General features: G+C 42.7%; 1 protein-coding gene across 1 annotated transcript; it reads right to left on the minus strand.

The window, feature by feature from the left end:
• Positions 1-4899: 4899 nt before the first annotated feature.
• LOC141204954 (uncharacterized) lies at positions 4900-13186 on the minus strand. Its single transcript, XM_073663989.1, has 10 exons — positions 13108-13186; positions 12799-12978; positions 12601-12724; positions 12420-12517; positions 12131-12221; positions 7104-7252; positions 5621-5704; positions 5312-5491; positions 5105-5228; positions 4900-5021 (listed from the first exon to the last, which is right to left on the minus strand). The coding sequence occupies exons 1-10, from the start codon at positions 13183-13185 to the stop codon at positions 4900-4902; spliced, it is 1230 nt and encodes a 409-aa protein (XP_073520090.1). The 5' UTR covers position 13186.
• Positions 13187-19304: the final 6118 nt, after the last annotated feature.

Consider the following 19304-nt stretch of genomic DNA (forward strand, 5'->3'; position numbering starts at 1 on the left):
TCCGGTTAAAACATTTCCCACATTCTGAACAGGAAAAAGGCTTCTCCCCTGTGTGAGTTCTCTGGTGACGAACAAGATCTGATTTCTGGTTATAAAATTTCCCACATTCTGAACATGAAAAAGGCTTCTCCCCTGTGTGTATTTTTTGGTGGCTATCAAGATGCGCTTTCCGGTTAAAACATTTCCCACATTCTGAACATGAAAAAGGCTTCTCCCCTGTGTGTATTTTTTGGTGGCTATCAAGATGCGCTTTCCGGTTAAAACATTTCCCACATTCTGAACAGGAAAAAGGCTTCTCCCCTGTGTGGGTTCTCTGGTGTTTATTAAGATGTATTTTCTGGCTAAAACATTTCCCACATTCTGAACATAAAAAAGGCTTCTCCCCTGTGTGAGTTTTCTGGTGACGAACAAGATCTGATTTCTGGTTACAACATTTCCCACATTCTGAACATGAAAAAGGCTTCTCCCCTGTGTGTATTTTTTGGTGGCTATCAAGATGCGCTTTCCGGTTAAAACATTTCCCACATTCTGAACATGAAAAAGGCTTCTCCCCTGTGTGAGTTCTCTGGTGACGAACAAGATCTGATTTCTGATTACAACATTTCCCACATTCTGAACATGAAAAAGGCTTCTCCCCTGTGTGAGTTCTCTGGTGATTAACAAGATTTGTTTTCTGGTAAAAACATTTCCCACATTCTGAACAGGAAAAAGGCTTCTCCCCTGTGTGGGTTCTCTGGTGTTTATTAAGATGTATTTTCTGGTTAAAACATTTCCCACATTCTGAACATAAAAAAGGCTTCTCCCCTGTGTGAGTTTTCTGGTGACGAACAAGATCTGATTTCTGGTTACAACATTTCCCACATTCTGAACATGAAAAAGGCTTCTCCCCCTGTGTGTACTTTTTGGTGGCTATCAAGATGCGCTTTCCGGTTAAAACATTTCCCACATTCTGAACATGAAAAAGGCTTCTCCCCTGTGTGAGTTCTCTGGTGACGAACAAGATCTGATTTCCGGTTAAAACATTTCCCACATTCTGAACATGAATAAGGCTTCTCCCCTGTGTGACTTCTCTGGTGATTAACAAAAACTGATTTCTGGTTAAAACATTTTCCATATTTGGAACAAAAAAATCTATTGTCCGCTTTGTGTATTTTTTGATGTTTAAGAATAGACTTTTCGAGGGTAAAACTATTTCCATTTTCTGAATGTGAAAATGACTTCTTTGCTTTAGGAGCAGTTTGTTTTTTAATGCTTATTTTATTTTGATTTTCCTTAGTAGTCGGTAATGAATCAGAAGATAGGACCTGTTTCATAGAAGAAGTAATGGCATTCACTTCAATTGTATCCTGTGGGATCTCAAGATCATCCAATTTAAAAATCTCTTGTCCCTCTGATCTCCCGGTACAGTCATCTGCCAAGAAAAAAAACAATTATTAATTTTTAATAAAATATCCTTGAAATTTATATTTTTTAACATTTCTACTTAAAATGTCTAAACAATCAGATCCCTGGGCTACATGCTAATCCAGGGAAATGAAGAGATATATGCGCAAGTTTAAAAATCTATTTTATTAGACACAAATCTAAAAAAAATAGAGGATTTTAAATATTCCTCTATTTTTTAGATTTGTGTCTAATAAAATTGATTTTTAAACTTGCGCATATATCTCTTCATTTCCCTGGATTAGCATGTAGCCCAGGGATGTGTTTGTTTAGATTGATTTAGAAGTGGTATTTTTCAGTGGGATTCTTGTGTTAATTGTACTTAAAATGTCTGTAGAAATGGGAAGTTATTGACAGAATGACAGTTCACAGTCTAATAGAAAACCTCATAGGATGAACCAGTAGAGCGTGGTGTCCAACTGTTCATTCTGCCTCCAAAATATGGAATAAGAAGCCATCAAAAAATGTTATGTAGGCAAAAATAATACCAATAAAAACTTCTACTCATCTCACAAAAAACAAGTCCCCACTCAAGTCAAACAGAGGATTCCACATTATTAGATTCTCAAAGGCTCTTTAGAATCAACATGGCTTCCATAAACCAATCCAGCAAAATCCGCTCTTTCGAAGTCAAATCCCCCACTCGCTTCTGCGCCCAAACAACATTTGGCATCCATGTATTTGGCATTACTATAGTGAGAAGAACCCACGTAATTTACGGTGTGTGTCTCCTGGAGCACAATCTGGGCACTATGTGTTTGGTAAAAAATGGCCAATGTGCAATTTTTACTCTCCAACATCCACTGCGTGCTAATTTTCAGAAAGTGCTTATTGAGTCAAAATAATCAAAACTCCTATAGATTCATTCACTGAGGGTTATAATTTCCAAAATGAAGTCACTTTATGGGGATTTCTACTGCCCTGGTTTTCTGACATTTTGTCATATTAGGGCTTCTGTAAATGGTGCATCCCATCTCCTCTGGGATCTGCTCCTGCGACGTCGGCTTCTGTCACCAGGAGCCGCATTATTCATCCTGCAGGGGGTGCTGGTGATGGAGGAGACATATGAGCCAGAAGCTCTGGGCGGGGCAGGCTCTATCCAACCATTAGGATTTGGATGCCTGTGACCTGTAGTACCATCCAGTCTGGCAGTATGGGTGTGTGTGCTGTCCAGCTGGAGTAATCTGCTCCCTGCTTCAGCCATTTGGAAAGCACCACACCCTACTAAAGCTGGAAGCATATTGCCAGAAGCTGCCAGATACAGCCTTGTTCTCCTCTGGTTCAGTCCTCTGTGCTCAGCTCCCGACTGGTGTGTTTTTGTATCTGTTGTGACCTCGGCCCGTTTACTGACTACTCTTGTGTCTTCTGATTTTGTATTTTCTCTGACCTCCATGGTTCTGACCCAACTACCTGACTATTCTTCTTGCCATCTCTCACCACAGAACAGCAGGTAACACAGTGGCCCAAGCCTAGGGGTCTCTGTGCAAGTCCAAATCCATGTAGTGGGGTTAAATAAGTGATGAGCAAGACGATCCCTGGGATCTAGAAAATGGAGTATATAGCGTCAAGCTTGTTCGTGGTAGCCATCTTTTGAGCTGCCAGGTGACCATGAACAGCGCCCCCAATACATTGTGTCCGCAAACTATTCCAGCAAGATCTGCATTCAAATATCTAAATGTTGCTCCTTCCCTTCTTAACCTGCCATGTGCCCAGACAGTAGGGTACAACCGTATATAGGGGATTGTCGGACTCAAGAGAAGCTGGAAAATAATTTGTAAGGTCCATTTGTTTCCTATTATCCTTTGTGAAGAATTCCAAGGTTATCACCACATAAAGTGACACACGTCAGATTTCAAAAATGGGGCATAATTAGGAACACAATACTGGCTGCGGGAAGAGGTTAAATCAGAGTATTGTCTTCATCAGTAATAAATGAGTAACTAGTGGTGAAACCTCTCTGGGGTAATTAGAGTATGGGGCTCGGTGGCTCTTGACAATCTAAACTATCATAAGGGACAATATTTTCTGTCAGATGACTTTCAAGAAGAAATATTAGACATTGAAGGAGAACTTTTTATAATAGTGAAGAGATGAGGTGTCTTAAATTTAGACCTTGGGCATTGGGAAGACGTAATGGAGACCTTCTTTTAAAGACTACCAGGGAGTTACAGAGTCACATAAGTGAGTCAGGCCGATCCCACCACAATAAAGGTATCATACAAAATGAACCTGTAAAAAAATACAGAATAAAAGATATGTTACATCCCCAACAACAACATATGTATCAGGGGAGAGAACTTCAGATCTAAACCGGAGTGGCATTCATTTATGGTGGACCATTGGAGCTACTATGACTCCTGAGCAGAAGAATAGAGAAAGTATTAATGCCCCCATTTCAGGAGAGATTGTGCAGTAATCTGAATTCCTTAGGATTGAAAAATAATGGAATTTATGACGTTGAGTGAATCCATGACACAAGGGCTGGAGCCAACACATCTCCTGCAGGCGGGAATAAATGTATATTACAGCCATCAGCCACGCACAGCTTAGAGATATATCATGGCACAGGAGTAATGTTTTCTGTATAGTTTATCACAATCCTGTTTGAAGTTACTTGGTTTGAAAAGAAATAGAAAAGTCAGGATAAAGGGAAACTCTGTTGTTATTGTACAGAAATTCACACTTGGCCCTCACTGCACATTTAATATTTTCAATCATAAAAGTTAAGTTAGGTCAGGGAGACTGGACCTGGTCTTGTAGGGACCATATGAACACATTCAGCAGCACAGAAGAGAGAGAAGGTAGATTCATCCAATAAGATATCAGGGATCTAGGAAGCCAACAGCATCATTACCCTCCACTTTCTCTTCAACTGAGTTTCTCACTTGTCAGCACATTCTACGTACGTTGTCATTTGGTTTTGTAGTTTACAGATCTGGGTAGGTAACGGTCAGGATCATCTAATCCCAGGGGGTAGGTGGATCCTCCAGGTTGTAAGTTCTACAGAAAAGGTCTTTCACAATCACACAAATTAATGTGAACATTTTTGGATGGAGGAAAATGTTGTGGTCTAGAGGTAAAATGGTGATCACACAATTATGATACAACCGGACTACACCACTGATAAAGCAGCCACAGCCGGTGACTGGGAAGAATCTGTGACTTCTCTGCATTTAGTGGTCACTACTCACCTGGGTAGTCATATGTAGGAATCTCCTCTTTACACCACTCATCACCCCTCACATATGCCTCTGTAGTATCAATATGGGTCAGATCTTCACCCTGAAACAAATATTGTAGAAGTCACAGACAGATGGAGAAGTCACATCTATGATCAGCTCTTATCCTGCCATCTCCACCGTCCTCATTACACAAGTATAAAACATATAATACTGGTGGATAAAACAAGACTGAACACAAGACCATCACAGCCGTCTACACATCATAGGGGAGATCTCATGACACCTTCTCTCCATCTACCTGATGATCCTGAGGAACATTAGGGTCTTCTTGTTTACAGTCCTGTGGAAGAAGAGGACGGGGACATCTCTCTGGTGTTGTCCTCTTACTGGATAGATCTGGAGGAAACACATACAGGGACTGAATTCATTCTTTACATACAGATAATTATAGGCCGTGTGTATTCAGTCCTGTCTATTACCTGGTGATGTGAGGGGCTGGGGAACCTCCATCATGAAGTCCCTGTACAGATCTTTGTGTCCTTCTAAATACTCCCACTCCTCCATGGAGAAATAGACAGTGACATCCTGACACCTTATAGGAACCTGACACATACAATGATACCGTCATCCCCCCGATCCCTTCATAGCATTACTGTATAATGTCCCAGCATTCCCAGCAGTGTCACCTCTCCAGTCAGCAGCTCAATCATCTTGTAGGTGAGATCTAGGATCTTCTGGTCATTGATGTCCTCATGTATCAGGGGGTGTGGTGGAGGCCCTGTGATTGAGCTCAGGGGTCTTCCCCATCCCTCAGACATAGGGTCCTGACAGCGCTCACTAGAGGTCTTCTTCACTACTGTGTAATCCTGGTTATGGAGAGACACGTTAATAAATCTCACTACAGAGATTTCCAGAGTCCTCACCTCTCCAGTTCTGTCCATCTGTTATTCCCATAGATAAGAATGATGTAATGTGATGTCATCAGAATCTCTCACCTCTCCAGTAAGCCTGAAGAGGATTTCTAGGGTGAGGTGTAATATCCTTTCCGCCATCTTCTTTCTGTCTCTATCCATTCTTCTCTAGGAAAATTATATAGATAAATTATTAGTATCTCATATTGTATCAGATGGTAATGGGCAAGCTGAAAGGATATACAGGAGAGATGAATGTATGTCATCCCTATGGTATGTTACTTTATTATTGTATGAACTGGTTTCTTGTTTTCTAAAAAAAAAAAACTAATGAAAAAATCTCGATAAAAATTTATTGGATTAAAAAAAAAAAAAAAAGAATAGGAATAAGGCTTCTCCCCTGTGTGAGTTCTCTTGTGACTATCAAGAATCATTTTACGATTAAAACCTTTCCCACATTCTGAACAGGAAAAGGGCTCCTCCCCTGTGTGGGTTCTCTTGTGACTATCAAGAATCATTTTACGATTAAAACATTTCCCACATTCTGAACAGGAAAAGGGCTCCTCCCCTGTGTGGGTTCTCTTGTGACTATCAAGAATCATTTTACGATTAAAATATTTCCCACATTGTGAGCATGAAAAGGGCTTCTCCCCTGTGTGGGTTCTCATGTGACTTTCAAGAATCATTCTATGATTAAAACATTTCCTACATTCTGAACAGGAAAAGGGCTTCTCCCCTGTGTGGGTTCTCGTGACTATCAAGAATCATTTTACGATTAAAACATTTCCCACGTTCTGAACAGGAAAAGGGCTTCTCCCCTGTGTGGGTTCTCTGGTGCTTAATCAAACCTGATTTCCTTGTAAAACCTTTCCCACATTCTGAACAGGAAAAGGGCTTCATCCCTGTGTGGGTTCTCTTGTGACGTTCAAGAATCATTCTATGATTAAAACATTTCCCACATTCTGAACAGGAAAAGGGCTTCTCCCCTGTGTGGGTTCTCTAGTGACCATCAAGAATCATTTTACGATTAAAATATTTCCCACATTCTGAACAGGAAAAGGGCTTCTCCCCTGTGTGAGTTCTCTTGTGACTTTCAAGAATCATTTTACTATTAAAACATTTCCCACATTCTGAACAGGAAAAGGGCTTCTCCCCTATGTTGGTTCTCTGGTGGTTAACCAAAGCTGATTTCTGGTTAGAACATTTCCCACATTCTGAACATGAAAAAGGCTTTTCCCCTGTGTGAATTCTCTGGTGGATATCAAGATGCGCTTTCTGGTTAAAACATTTCCCACATTCTGAACATGAAAAAGGCTTCTCCCCTGTGTGGGTTCTCTGGTGATCAACAAAAACTGATTTCTGGTTAAAATATTTTCCACATTTGGAACAAAAAAATCTATTGTCCGCTGTGTGTATTTTTTGATGTTTAAGAATAGACTTTGAGGGTAAAACTATTTCCATTTTCTGAACGTGAAAATGATTTCTTTGCTTTAGGAGCAGTTCGTTTATTAATGCTTATTTTATTTTGATTTTCCTTAGTAGTCGGTAATGAATCAGAAGACAGGACCTGTTTCAAAGGATCAGATGACAGATCTTTGCTGTGAAGGGATGATGGTATATCTGGAGTAATGATATTCACTTCAATTGTATCCTGTGGGATCTCAAGATCATCAGATTTAAAACTCTCCAGTCCCTCTGATCTCCTGGTACAGTCATCTGCCAAGAAAAAAACAATTATTAATTTTGAATAAAATATCCTTGAAATTTAAATTTTTGAACATTTCTACTTAAAATGTCTAAACACACACATCCCTGGGCTACATGCTAATCCGGGGAAATGAAGAGATATATGCTCAAGTTTAAAAATCAATTTTATTAGACACAAATCTAAAAAATAGAGGAATATTTAAACTTGAGCATATATTTCTTCATTTTCCTGGATTAGCATGTAGCCCAGGGATGTGTTTGTTCTTAGATTGATTTAGAAGTGGTATGCAATCTTTATTTATTTTTCTATGGGATTCTTGTGTTAATTGTACTTAAAATGTCTGTAGAAATGGGAAGTTATTGACAGAATGACCGTTCACAGTCTAATAGAAAACCTCATAGGAGGAACCAGTAGAGCGTGGTGTCCAACTGTTCATTCTGCCTCCAAAATATGGAATAAGAAGCCATCAAACAATGTTATGTAGTGTAGGGTTCGGTACTCACTTAGCCACGTTAGAGGTAGACACAGGACACTGTCTCTTTAAAAATGTCCAAGGCAGGTTTATTATGCTGCATAAACCGCACTTCCAGAAGTAAGCAAAAGAAAACCTTGTCCGGCACAGTGTAACAAAACGGAAAGGAAACAGTCCATCCAATATGGCGGGTTCACCCGCTCACGGTCAGTGTCTTTTTACCCTCAAACACTGGAGGTCTCCACACCTCCAGCCACAGACACTGAATGAGACACTTGGTCTCCATTTTATACACACGCCCTGGGGTGGAGATATGTGAGCAGCCAATCGCCCCCCATCTCTTATGACTGCTCGAAAAAAACAGCCCTGATACGCCCTATTAAAACTATCAGCACTATGTGTGCTGGAGCATGCTTTCCCGGTTTCACATCACTGAAGCTGCCAACTTCAGCGACACATATCTTCCCTCAAGGACATGTCCGGCGGCCCTCTTACAGTAGGCAAAAATGATACCAATAAAAATTCCACATTATTAGATTCTCAAAGGGTCTTGAGAATCAACATGGCTTCTGTGGCGCCCCTGCAGGTTCAGTTGCCACAGAGGTACTGCATCTCACCCAGTGGTGTAGTACCCCACTCTCAGGTAAGGAGGGAGTACTACCCGGGACCCACACACTCGCATCCAATACACTCCACTTCAGTAGGGAAGGGCGAGATTGCTCCTAAGGGAGAGCACAGTCCCTGGTCCCTAGCTAGAGGGTGGAACCATGTAGTGGGTATGGGAAAAGGAAGTAGATCAAGGGAGCACCGACAGAAGGAGTATAAGAAGAAGGGGAACCATCTAGGAGTTCAGTCAGTCCAATTCGGAGGAGAGAGAGTTGGGAGCAGGAGCTCGGCTCAGAGGAGTGGAGAAAGGAGCAGGGCCCAGTCTGAGAGGCCCAAGAGGAGAGACTGAAGAGAATAGAGGAGCGGTGAGGAGGGCTCCAAGAGGAAGTGAGGGGATCCCAGGGGCACAGCGAGTGCGGAAGCCACCCGGGCGCCTGAATCTATATGGACGTGGAGGGATCAGGCAGCAGAGAGGGGACGGGCCCCTAAACTAGTGGAGAACAACCAGGCTCAGCTAGATAACCGGAGGCTGCTGCATTTTCAAGGTGCTGCAGCCAACAACCACAATTACATCGCCGAAAAGGTGGCCGCATAGGGTCCAGGGGACTGCACGTCACCCGACAAGACCCGAGGCTACTGGCTTGGGACACTGATTGTGAGGCGCAGGACAGGATAGTGAGAACCAGCTCAGTGAGACAACTGGGAAAGGTACATAGAACGGGGTCCCGTGCAAGTGCTCCTGAAATACCTGAGAGTTTGCTGGATCACTACCCCGGAGGACACAGGACGATGTGGGCGGTTATAATCTGGAAAGTGCAACCTGAGGAACTTAACAACTGTGAGTAAAATCTGAAGACTGCACCCCACTGTGTCCTTGAATAATTACTGCGCCATCACCAGCCCTGCACTACACTGCACCAACAAACATCTACCTCATAAAATACCCATCTACTGCCCTGGAGCTAATCTCTGCCTGTGGAGAGCTGAACCAACTCTGCTGCGTCACCATCAGCTCCAGAGGATCTGCACCGCAGTGGCGGGCCATATAGCCGCATACCACAGGTGGCGTCACGAACATTATCTCTAAAAACTTTATTCCCCTTTTACTTTTCCCCTTTAATTGACCGCCCTGAGTCACGGACCGGGTCACCGCAACTGTGACCTCCCCCAGCATCGACCAGGACGGCTACCTAGTACCCCACGGCCCAGGGGGCGCGTCACTTCCATAAACCAATCCAGCAATATCCGCTCTCCCAAAGTCAGATCGCCCCCTCGTTTCTGAGCCATGCAGTGCGCCCAAACCACATTTAGCATCCATGTATTTGGCATTACTATAGTGAGAAGAACCCACTTAATTTACGGTGTGTGTCTCCTGAAGCACAATCAAGGGCACTATATGTTGGGTAATAAAATGGCATATTTGCAATTTTCACTCTCCAACATCCACTGCGTGCTAATTTCAGGAAAGTGCCTGTGAAGTCAAAATAGTCACTACTCCTATAGATTAATTCACTGAGGGTTATAATTTCCAAAATAGTGTCACTTTATGGGGATTTCTACTGCTCTGGTTTTCTACCATTTTGTTATATTAGGGCTTCTGCAAATGGTGGGTCCCATCTCCTCTGGGATCTGCTCCTGCGACGTCTGCTTCTGTCACCAGGAGCCGCCTTATTCATCCTGCAGGCGGCGCTGGTGATGGAGGAGACGTCAGAACCAGAAGCTCTGGGCGACGCAGGTTCTGTGCAGTCACTAAGATTAGGGTTGCTGGTACCTGTAGTACCATCCAGTCTGGCAGTATGGGTGTGTGTGCTGTCCAGCTGGAGTAATCTGCTTCCTGCTTCAGCCACTTGGGAGAGCACCACACCCTACTAAAGCTGGAAGCATATTGCTAGAAGCTACCAGATGCAGCCTTGTTCTCCTCTGGTTCAGTCCTCTGTGCTCAGCTCCCGGCTTGTGGATTTGTTCCCTGTTGTGACCTCGGCCCGTTTACTGACTACTCTTGTGTCTTCTGATTTTGTACTTTCTCTGCCCTCCTGCTTATGACCTGGTTACCTGTCTGTTCGTCTTGACGTTAAAGGGTGATGAGAAAGGCAATCCCTGGGATCTGGAGTATATAGCGCCAAGCCTGTTCGTGGTGACCATCTTTTGATCTTCCAGGTGACCATGAACAGCGCCCCCAATATATTGTGTCTGCAAACTACTCCAGCAAGATCTGGATTCAAATAGCTAAATGTCGCTTCTTCCCTTCTTAACCTGCCATGTGCCCAGACAGTAGTGTTCAGCCGTATATAGGGGATTGTAGGATTAAAGAGACGTTAGAAAATAATTTGTAAGGTCCATTTGTTTCCTATTATACTTTGTGAAGAATTGCAAAGTTATCACCACATAAATTGACACACGTCAGATTTAAAAAATGGGGCCTAATTAGGAACACAAAACTGGCTGCAGGAAGGGGTTAAATCAGAGTATTTTGGGCACTAACTACTGTAGTCAAAACTGTGACTATAGACAAGAACACATCTACTGAAATGATCAAACTCTTCAAAAAGTCTTCATCAGTAAAAAATTAGTAACTAGTGGTGAAACCTCTCTGAGGTCTAAACAATGATAAAGGCCAATATTTTCTGTGAGATGAGTTTCAAGATGAAATATTAGACATTGAAAGAGAACTTTTTATAAATAGTGCAGAGATGAGGTGCCTTAAATTTAGACCTCGGGCATTGGGAAGAGGTAATGGAGACCTTTTAAAGACTACCAGGAAGTTACAGAGTCAAATAAGTGAGTCAGGCCGATCCCACCACAATAAAGGTATTATACAGAATGAACCTGGAAAAAAATACAGAATAAAAGATATGTTACATCCTCAACAACAATGTATGTATCAGGGGAGAGAACTTCAAACCTAAACCGGAGTTGCACTCATTTATGGTGGAGCATTGGAGCTACCATGAGTCCTGGGCAGAAGAGTAGAGAAAGTATTAGCGCCCCCATTTCAGGAGAGATTGTGCAGTAATCTGAATTCTTTAGGATTGAAAACATAATGGAATTTATGACGTGGAGTGAATCCATGAAACCAGGGCTCGAGCCAACACATCTCCTGCAGGCGGGAATAAATGTATATTACAGCCATCAGCCACGCACAGCTTAGAGATATATCATGACACAGGTGTAATGTTTTCTGTATAGTTTATCACAATCCTGTTTGAAGTTAGTTGGTTTGAAAAGAAATTGAAAAGTCAGGATAAAGGGAAACTCTGGTGTTATTGTACAGAAATTCACACTTGGCCCTCACTGCACATTTAATGTTGTAGATCATAAATGTGAAGTTTGGCCAGAAAGACTGGACCTGGTCTTGTAGGGACCATATGAGCACATTCAGCAGCGCAGAAGTGAGAGAAGGTAGATTCATCCAATAAGATATCAGGGTTCTAGGAAGCCAACAGCATCATTACCCTCTGCTTTCTCTTACAGACCCATCATAATATTATTCTTCAAGTGATTTTCTCACTTGTCAGCACATTCTACGTACACTGTCATTTGACTTTATAGTTTACAGATCTGGGCAGGTTACGTCTCCTAATCCCAGGGGGGTAGGTGGATCCTCCAGGTTGTAAGTTCTATAGAAAAGGGCTTTCACAATTACACAAAGTAATGTGAACATTTTTGGATGGAGGAAAATGTTGTGGTCTAGAGGTGAAATTGTGATCACACAATTGTGATACGACCGGACTACACCAGCGATAAAGCAGCCACAGCCGGTGACTGAGAAGAATCTGTGACTTCTCTGCATTTAGTGGTTACTACTCACCTGGGTAGTCATATGTAGGAATCTCCTCTTTACACCGCTCATCACCCCTCACATATGTCTCTGTAGTATCAATATGGGTCAGATCTTCACCCTGAAACAAATATTATAAAAGTCACAGACAGATGGAGAAATCACATCTATGATCGGCTCTAATCCTGCCATCTCCACCATTCTCATTACACAAGTATAAAACACATAATACTGGTGGATAAAACAAGACTGAACACAAGACCTTCACAGCCGTCTACACATCATAGGGGAGATCTCATGACACCTTCTCTCCATCTACCTGATGATCCTGAGGAACATTGGGATCTTCTTGTTTACAGTCCTGTGGAAGAAGAGGACGGGGACATCTCTCTGGTGTTGTCCTCTTACTGGATAGATCTGGAGGAAACACATACAGGGACTGAATTAATTCTTTACATACAGATAATTATAGGCCGTGTGTATTTAGTCCTGTCTATTACCTGGAGATGTGAGGGGCTGGGGAACCTCCATCATGACGTCCTTGTACAGATCTTTGTGTCCTTCTAAATACTCCCACTCCTCCATGGAGAAATAGACAGTGACATCCTGACACCTTATAGGAACCTGACACATACAATGATACCGTCATCCCCCCGATCCCTCCATAACGTTATTGTATAATGTCCCAGCAGTGTCACCTCTCCAGTCAGCAGCTCAATCATCTTGCAGGTGAGTTCTAGGATCTTCTGGTCATTGATGTCCTCATGTATCAGGGGGTGAGATGGAGGTCCTGTGATTGGGCTCAGGGGTCTTCTCCATCCCTCAGACATATGGTCCTGACAGCGCTCACTAGAGGTCTTCTTCACTACTATGTAATCCTGGTTATGGAGAGACACATTAATAAATCTCACTCCAGACATTTCCAGAGTCCTCACCTCTCCAGTTCTGTCCATCTGTTATTCCCATAGATAAGAATGATGTAATGTGACGTCATCAGAATCTCTCACCTCTCCAGTAAGCCGGAAGAGGATCTCTAGGGTGAGGTGTAATATCCTCTCCACTATCTTCTTTCTGTCTCTATCCATTCTTCTATAGGAAAATTATATAGATAAACTATTAGTATCTCATACTGTGGGAATCTGAGTGGATTGAAGATGAGTTGGTGTAAAATATATAAAATTCTGTGTAATAAAAAACATGAATAGCATTGTGATGCCGGTATAAAGCAATAATGTGGTAGAGCACTTCATACATCTTGAGGTCATACAGAGATACCTATGTGCTATCAGTTGGGATTATGGAAGTTATAAAATAATTCAGGTAATTTAACAATATAAAGAAACAGCAGTCTTTGTACAGCCAATAAAATATGTTAATGGTTTATTTATATACATCTCACCACTCCATGATAAGTTCTGGAAAGAAGACGTCTTCTATCTCCACCATCTACTCTACACTGTGTGCACATTAGACAATTTGTATTTTTGATGATTACATTTATTATTTAACATCTCCAATGCTGTTGGTCAATCCAAAGAGTAATAAACCTGAAACCTGAATATTTAAGAAAGTAAAAGTGAGGTGTTGTTTTAGGAGAATATCTCTGTGTCCAGAATTATTATGCAACTATATGAAAAATGTAAATTTTCCATCTTAACTGTTTATTTTCATCTGGTATATTGAGAATAAGAACCAAACATCTCAATGTCCAAAAATACATTTCTGACATTTAACAAAAATTTATCAGTGACCAATATAGCCACCATTCTTATCAACACCAGTGATAAGCCATCCATCCATGGAGTCCATTAGTTTCTTAATCTGTTGACAATCATCTTTGTGGGCAGCACCAGGCACAGCCCCCGACACTTAGCAAAGAGGGGACTATTCTCCTTCACCATAAATCTCGAGTTTAAGAAAAGCTCAAAAGTTCTCCGGAAGGTTTAGATCCAGTGAGGAAAAGGTCATGACATTATTCTTTCATCTTTAATGCCTTTCCGGTTACTGAGCAGTGAAGACTTCGATGCTGCGATTGAGCATTCTCCCGCAGAACAATCCTGCTGTTTTTTTTTTTAAAGATGCAGATTTTTTCTGTACCTCTGTTTAAAGAAAGCGTCATCTAAAAACTTGCAGTAGGTTTGGGATTTGATTTTGAGTCCATATTCAATTAAAAAAAGTCCAACTAGCTCATCTGTAATAATACCAGCCCATAGCATTTCCATCTCGCTGGCGTCTGAGTTGAAGTATAGGTCTGTGCCCATTAATGATTCAGCCACGAGCCCATCCATCTGCTCCGTTGAGAGTCACTCTCATCAGTCCATGAAACCTTTAAAAAAAAACTTTTTTCAGCTTTCTTTTGGTTAAGTCTTGATGTTTGCACTTGTGTCTTGTTGGTGGTGATTGATATTCAGCCTCGGCCTTGTCTCTGAGCACTGAACACCTAGTTCTTCTGGGCCTCCAGGGAGGCTGCAATTCTGGAATACAACAGCACTGGAGGATAATATCTTCCTGGTCGCTTCACATTTGAGTCTTCTGAAATCTTTTGCAGTTAATGTTATTCTGTATATATTTTTTGCAACCCTGTAGACTTTTGAAGTTTCTGTGGTCACTCCCCAATATCTGAGCAATTTAAGGAGTGTTGCATCCCTCTGTAAGACTTTTAACCATTTTTGACTTTTTAGAGTCAGTTAAAACTCTTTTTGGCCCATTTTGTCTGAGGACAAGAAGCTGTCCAATAATTCCCCCCCCCCCCCGATAAAGGGTGTCAATATCCATAGGCCACACACCCCTCATTACACAAATACACATCACCCGATCTACTTTATTTTTCGGACTATAAGACGCACCGGACCATAAGATGCACCTAGGTTTTAGAGGAGGAAAATAGAAAAAAAAATTTAAGCCAAAAATGTGGTCATGATGCCCTGTTAAGGGGGAGGGGGTCTACTGCTGACACTGTTATAGGGGTATTGTCCCCCAATTCTGTTAATATGCCCCATCCTGGTATATATGGCCCCCTTTTCCCTGTTATATGTTGCCCTCATCCCCATCCTGATATGCATGGCCCCCTCTTCCTGGTATGTATGGCCCCCCTCACACCCATCCTGGCATGTATGGCACCTTCATCCCTCTTCTTCGTATGTACGGTACCTTCATTCCTCTTCCTGGTATGTATGGCACTCGTCATCCCTGTGTGTATGGCCCCCTTCATCCCTGTATGTATGGACCTCTTCATCTCTGTATGTATGGCCCCGCTCATGCCTCATCCCTGTATGCATGGCCCCCCTTATGCCTCATCCCTGTATGCATGGCCCCCTTTATCCTTGCATGCATGGTCCCCTTCATCCCTGTATGTATGGCTCCCTTCATCCCTGTATGTATGGCCCCCACATCCTGGTATGCTTGGCACCCCCTGATCTCCATCACGCTGCACAGAAAAAATAAACAATCATACTCACCTCCTCTCTCCTCCAGCGCTGTGTTCCGCTCTGTGCCGGAATAGTCACTGCTCCCCATGCTGGGACTGCGTGCGTGGGGAGCAGTGACCTTCATTCTCCCTAATAGCGCGCACGCTGTAGCCGTAGCACGGCTCCTGCTGTGCTCGGCTGTCAACATGCCCGCTATCAAAGTCCATTAATATTCACCACACCCATGGGATATTCACTGGGCGTGGGGAGCAGTGAATATTCATTTTCTTTAGTAGAGGGCACAGTGTAGGCTGCAGCAGGCGGCTGCTGCCTCCTGTGCCCCACTACTTCGCCACTGTCACTGTCGCTTCCCTCACAGCTACAGTATTTATGTATATCGGACTTTAAGACGCACCTCCGACTTATCTCCAAAATTTTGGAGGAAAAAAGGTGCGTCTTATAGTCCGAAAAATACAGTACTTCATCCAATAACAAATGTTTCTATAGCTTGCATTTGTAAAATTTGCATAAAAATGATCATATGGTCAAAATATTCACTGGCCTAATAATTGCGCGCACAGTGTATGTTTCAAAGTGATCAAGAAAACTATTTTTTATTCTCAACTGCTACAAGCTATGGGTGCAATGTTCAGGAATCATCCTTCAATCCATAGAACGTGGATTCCACATCTCACCCCTGACAAAGCCAAAAAGTGAAAATAGTTGGGTAATATTCTGAAGCTTGTCTCCATTGTGATTATGATATGTTATAAGCAAGTTTAAATCTCTCAGTTATGTCAATGTGTATTAGGGGTGCACTGTTTTTTTTATGGTAATACAAAAAGAAACACTGGCATGGTGGCAACTAGCAGGGTGCAGTGCATGCTCAGGAGTTACAATAAATAAATGATTACAACCATATCCTGTAGAATACATAAAAAGAGGAGAAGAACCCTATTAGCGGTGTGGGCTGTGGGGCACTAAAACTATGGGGGCTAACAAAGATGAGGATCATTACTGCATATGGCAATGAGAGGGGGGCTATTACTTTATAGGGCACTATAGATGGTTATAGCACTATGTGGAAGTGGAGACAAATGGGCAGGACAAGGAGAGTAATGAAAAATATATATATGAAAAAGACAAAATATTAAAAAACACACAACAATAAATGTTTATATCATTCCCCTCCCCCCAAAGTAAATAGCAAAATGTAATACATTGAAAACATTATTCGGTATTGCCATGCACGTTAGGCTATGTGCCCACGTTGCATTTATGAAGCAGAAAATTTCTGCTGCATAAATGCAAGTCCTCTCCCGGAAAAACGCATGCGGAATTCCGCACGCGTTTATCGCGCATTTTTCGCGCGTTTATCACGCGTTTTCCACATGCGGAATTGCCTTGCGTTTTTTATGCATTGGACTAAGGCAATTCCGCTTGCGGAAACGCAAAATTAAATGACATGCTGCGGATTTTTGAACGCGGCATAAGCGCTGCGGAAAAATCCGCAACATGTGCATAGAACTTGCGGAATCCCATTGGGGATCATGGGGTGCGGATATACATGCGTTTTTCAAGCGTTTACGCTGCGGAAATTCCGCAGCATATACGCTTGAAAAATGCTACGTGGGCACACAGCCTAACTGCCTGAATTAATAACATTTTGAAATATTTTTTCCCATGTGGTATAAATTGAAACACTACGAATAATGTTTTTTGATCACTTCAATTCCACATAAAAATGTAATAAAAAGCTATTAAAATGTCATATTTCCTCCAAAATTGTATCAACAAAAACAAAGAAAACAAGAAATAATCATTGAAACCGGACCATCGATGGAAGAATGAAAATAGTTACAGGTCTCAGAAAATGGCGACACGAAAAAATTGTTAGATACTAAATTTTCAGCCCTGGTGACATCACACCTGTAGAGCATTAGACCGCTGCAGTCAACCACTGATCTCAGAACTGATGACTATTTATTCAGTATGACTCGTTGAGCTCAGTGACTGGCTGCAGTTGTCACACACGCTAAAGACATGACATCACCACTGCAGCCTATAAAGAAGACCCGAGCAGCAGCAGAGAGCCGGCACAGGAGCAGAGGAAGGTGAGTAATGCTGATTATAGCATTTGTTACACAGGCTCGTAGACTGTGTACAGAACACTGAAAGGGGAATCCTCTTCTATGATACTCCTCTCTGATGTTAGTCCAGGGCACATTGTGATGTTCAAAGTTATAATGAGCCTTAGCCTGAGGACAGACAGGAATAATGATGAGATGGCCACATCATGCTGAGGACTTTGCCACACACTTCAAAAAAAAGATCTACCAATTAAGGCAAGTCTTTATTTTACCACCACCACAACCCCTTTGTGTACCAGACCAATTCCCTTTTCCTATTACCTCCCTCTTCAACATCACTGAAGGAGAGCTTACTCGCCTCCTCTACAAATCACACCTCACCACTTGTGCACTCGACCCCATCCCACCTCCTCCCCAACCTAACTACCCTACTTATCCCGGCCCTAACCCACCTCTTCTATCTATCAATATTCTGGTACCTTCTTTTCTGCTTTCAAACATGCCACAATCACGCCTGCCCTCAAAAAGCCATCCCTCGACCCGACCGCTATGTCAAGCTATCGCCCCATATCGCTGCTCCCATTCGCTTCCAAACTCCTTCAGCAACATGTTCACGCTAAACTTTCCTCCTCCCATCTCTCATCTAACTTGCTCTTCGACAACCTACAATCCAGCTTCAGCCCCCATCATTCCACTGAAACTGCCCTGACCAAAATTACTAATGACTTACAGCCAAAGCTAACAGACAATTCTCCATACTCCTGCTTCTAGACCTGTCCTCTGCCTGCGACACAGTTGACCACTGCCTCCTACTGCAGATCCTCTCTTCCTTTGGCGAAACCAGACCTCGCCCCATCCTGGATCTCCTCATACCTTTCCAGCCGCACATTCAGCGTCTCCACTCCCACACTAACTCCTCATCCCGCCCCCTCTCTGTTGGAGTCCCCCAATGCTCTGTCCTAGGACCCCTACTCTTCTCCATCTATACCCTTGGCCTGGGACAGCTCATAAATCCCCATGGCTTCCAGCACCATCTGTACGCTGATGACACCCAGATCTACCTCTCTGGCCCAGACGTCACCTCTCTGCTGTCCATCAGCCATATCCTCCTCCTTCTCCTCTCGCTTCCTCAAGCTCAACGGTGATAATAATGTGTGTACAGTGCTGCGGAGTATGGAGGCGATATAGAAGGGAGAGGAATATCCGGATAGAGAGTAATGAGGAATCTCCACATACCTCCACCTGCAGAGCCGCCACCACATATATGGCTGTTCTGTGCGCACAGGAGCTGTGATGAGGTCACAGGAGGGGAGGAGTCAGGGTCACATGATCAGGGGCCTCAGTGGGTGCAGGACTCTGCTGTGCTGGATTATAGGTGGGGTCTGTGTCCCCCCAGTTTGCAGATAATTACAGATTGCTCTCAGTGGGAAACAAGATGGTCCTTGAGCTCTGATGTCTTTAACGGCTGACGAAGATAAATAATGATGTCACCAGCGAGCTGCTGTCAGACATCTTAGGTGTCACCAGTCCATGAGGAAGAGACCGGAGTCCCTTATCTATTATCTATCATCAATCTATTATCTATCCATTATGTATCTATTATCTATCATCTATTATCTATCTATCATCTATGTATTATCTATCATCTATCTATTATCTATCATCTATCTATTTATTATCTATCATCTATTATCTATCTATCATCTA

This window comes from Phyllobates terribilis, unplaced genomic scaffold (genome assembly GCF_046119375.1).
Source record: "Phyllobates terribilis strain yellow unplaced genomic scaffold, ASM4611937v1 Scaffold_136__1_contigs__length_4911898, whole genome shotgun sequence".
Taxonomy (NCBI): Eukaryota; Metazoa; Chordata; class Amphibia; order Anura; family Dendrobatidae; genus Phyllobates; species Phyllobates terribilis.

What these genes read in the sequence shown, in the direction of transcription:
- LOC141204954 (XM_073663989.1), bottom strand. Translation starts at nt 13,185, where the DNA reads ATGGATAGAGACAGAAAGAAGATAGTGGAGAGGATATTACACCTCACC. An exon ending in TCTTCCGGCTTACTGGAGAG is followed by an intron (nt 12,979 to 13,107) that starts GTGAGAGATTCT and finishes CTCCATAACCAG; the next exon opens with GATTACATAGTAGTGAAGAA. An exon ending in CCAGCCCCTCACATCACCAG is followed by an intron (nt 5,022 to 5,104) that starts GTAATAGACAGG and finishes TGTTTCCTCCAG; the next exon opens with ATCTATCCAGTAAGAGGACA.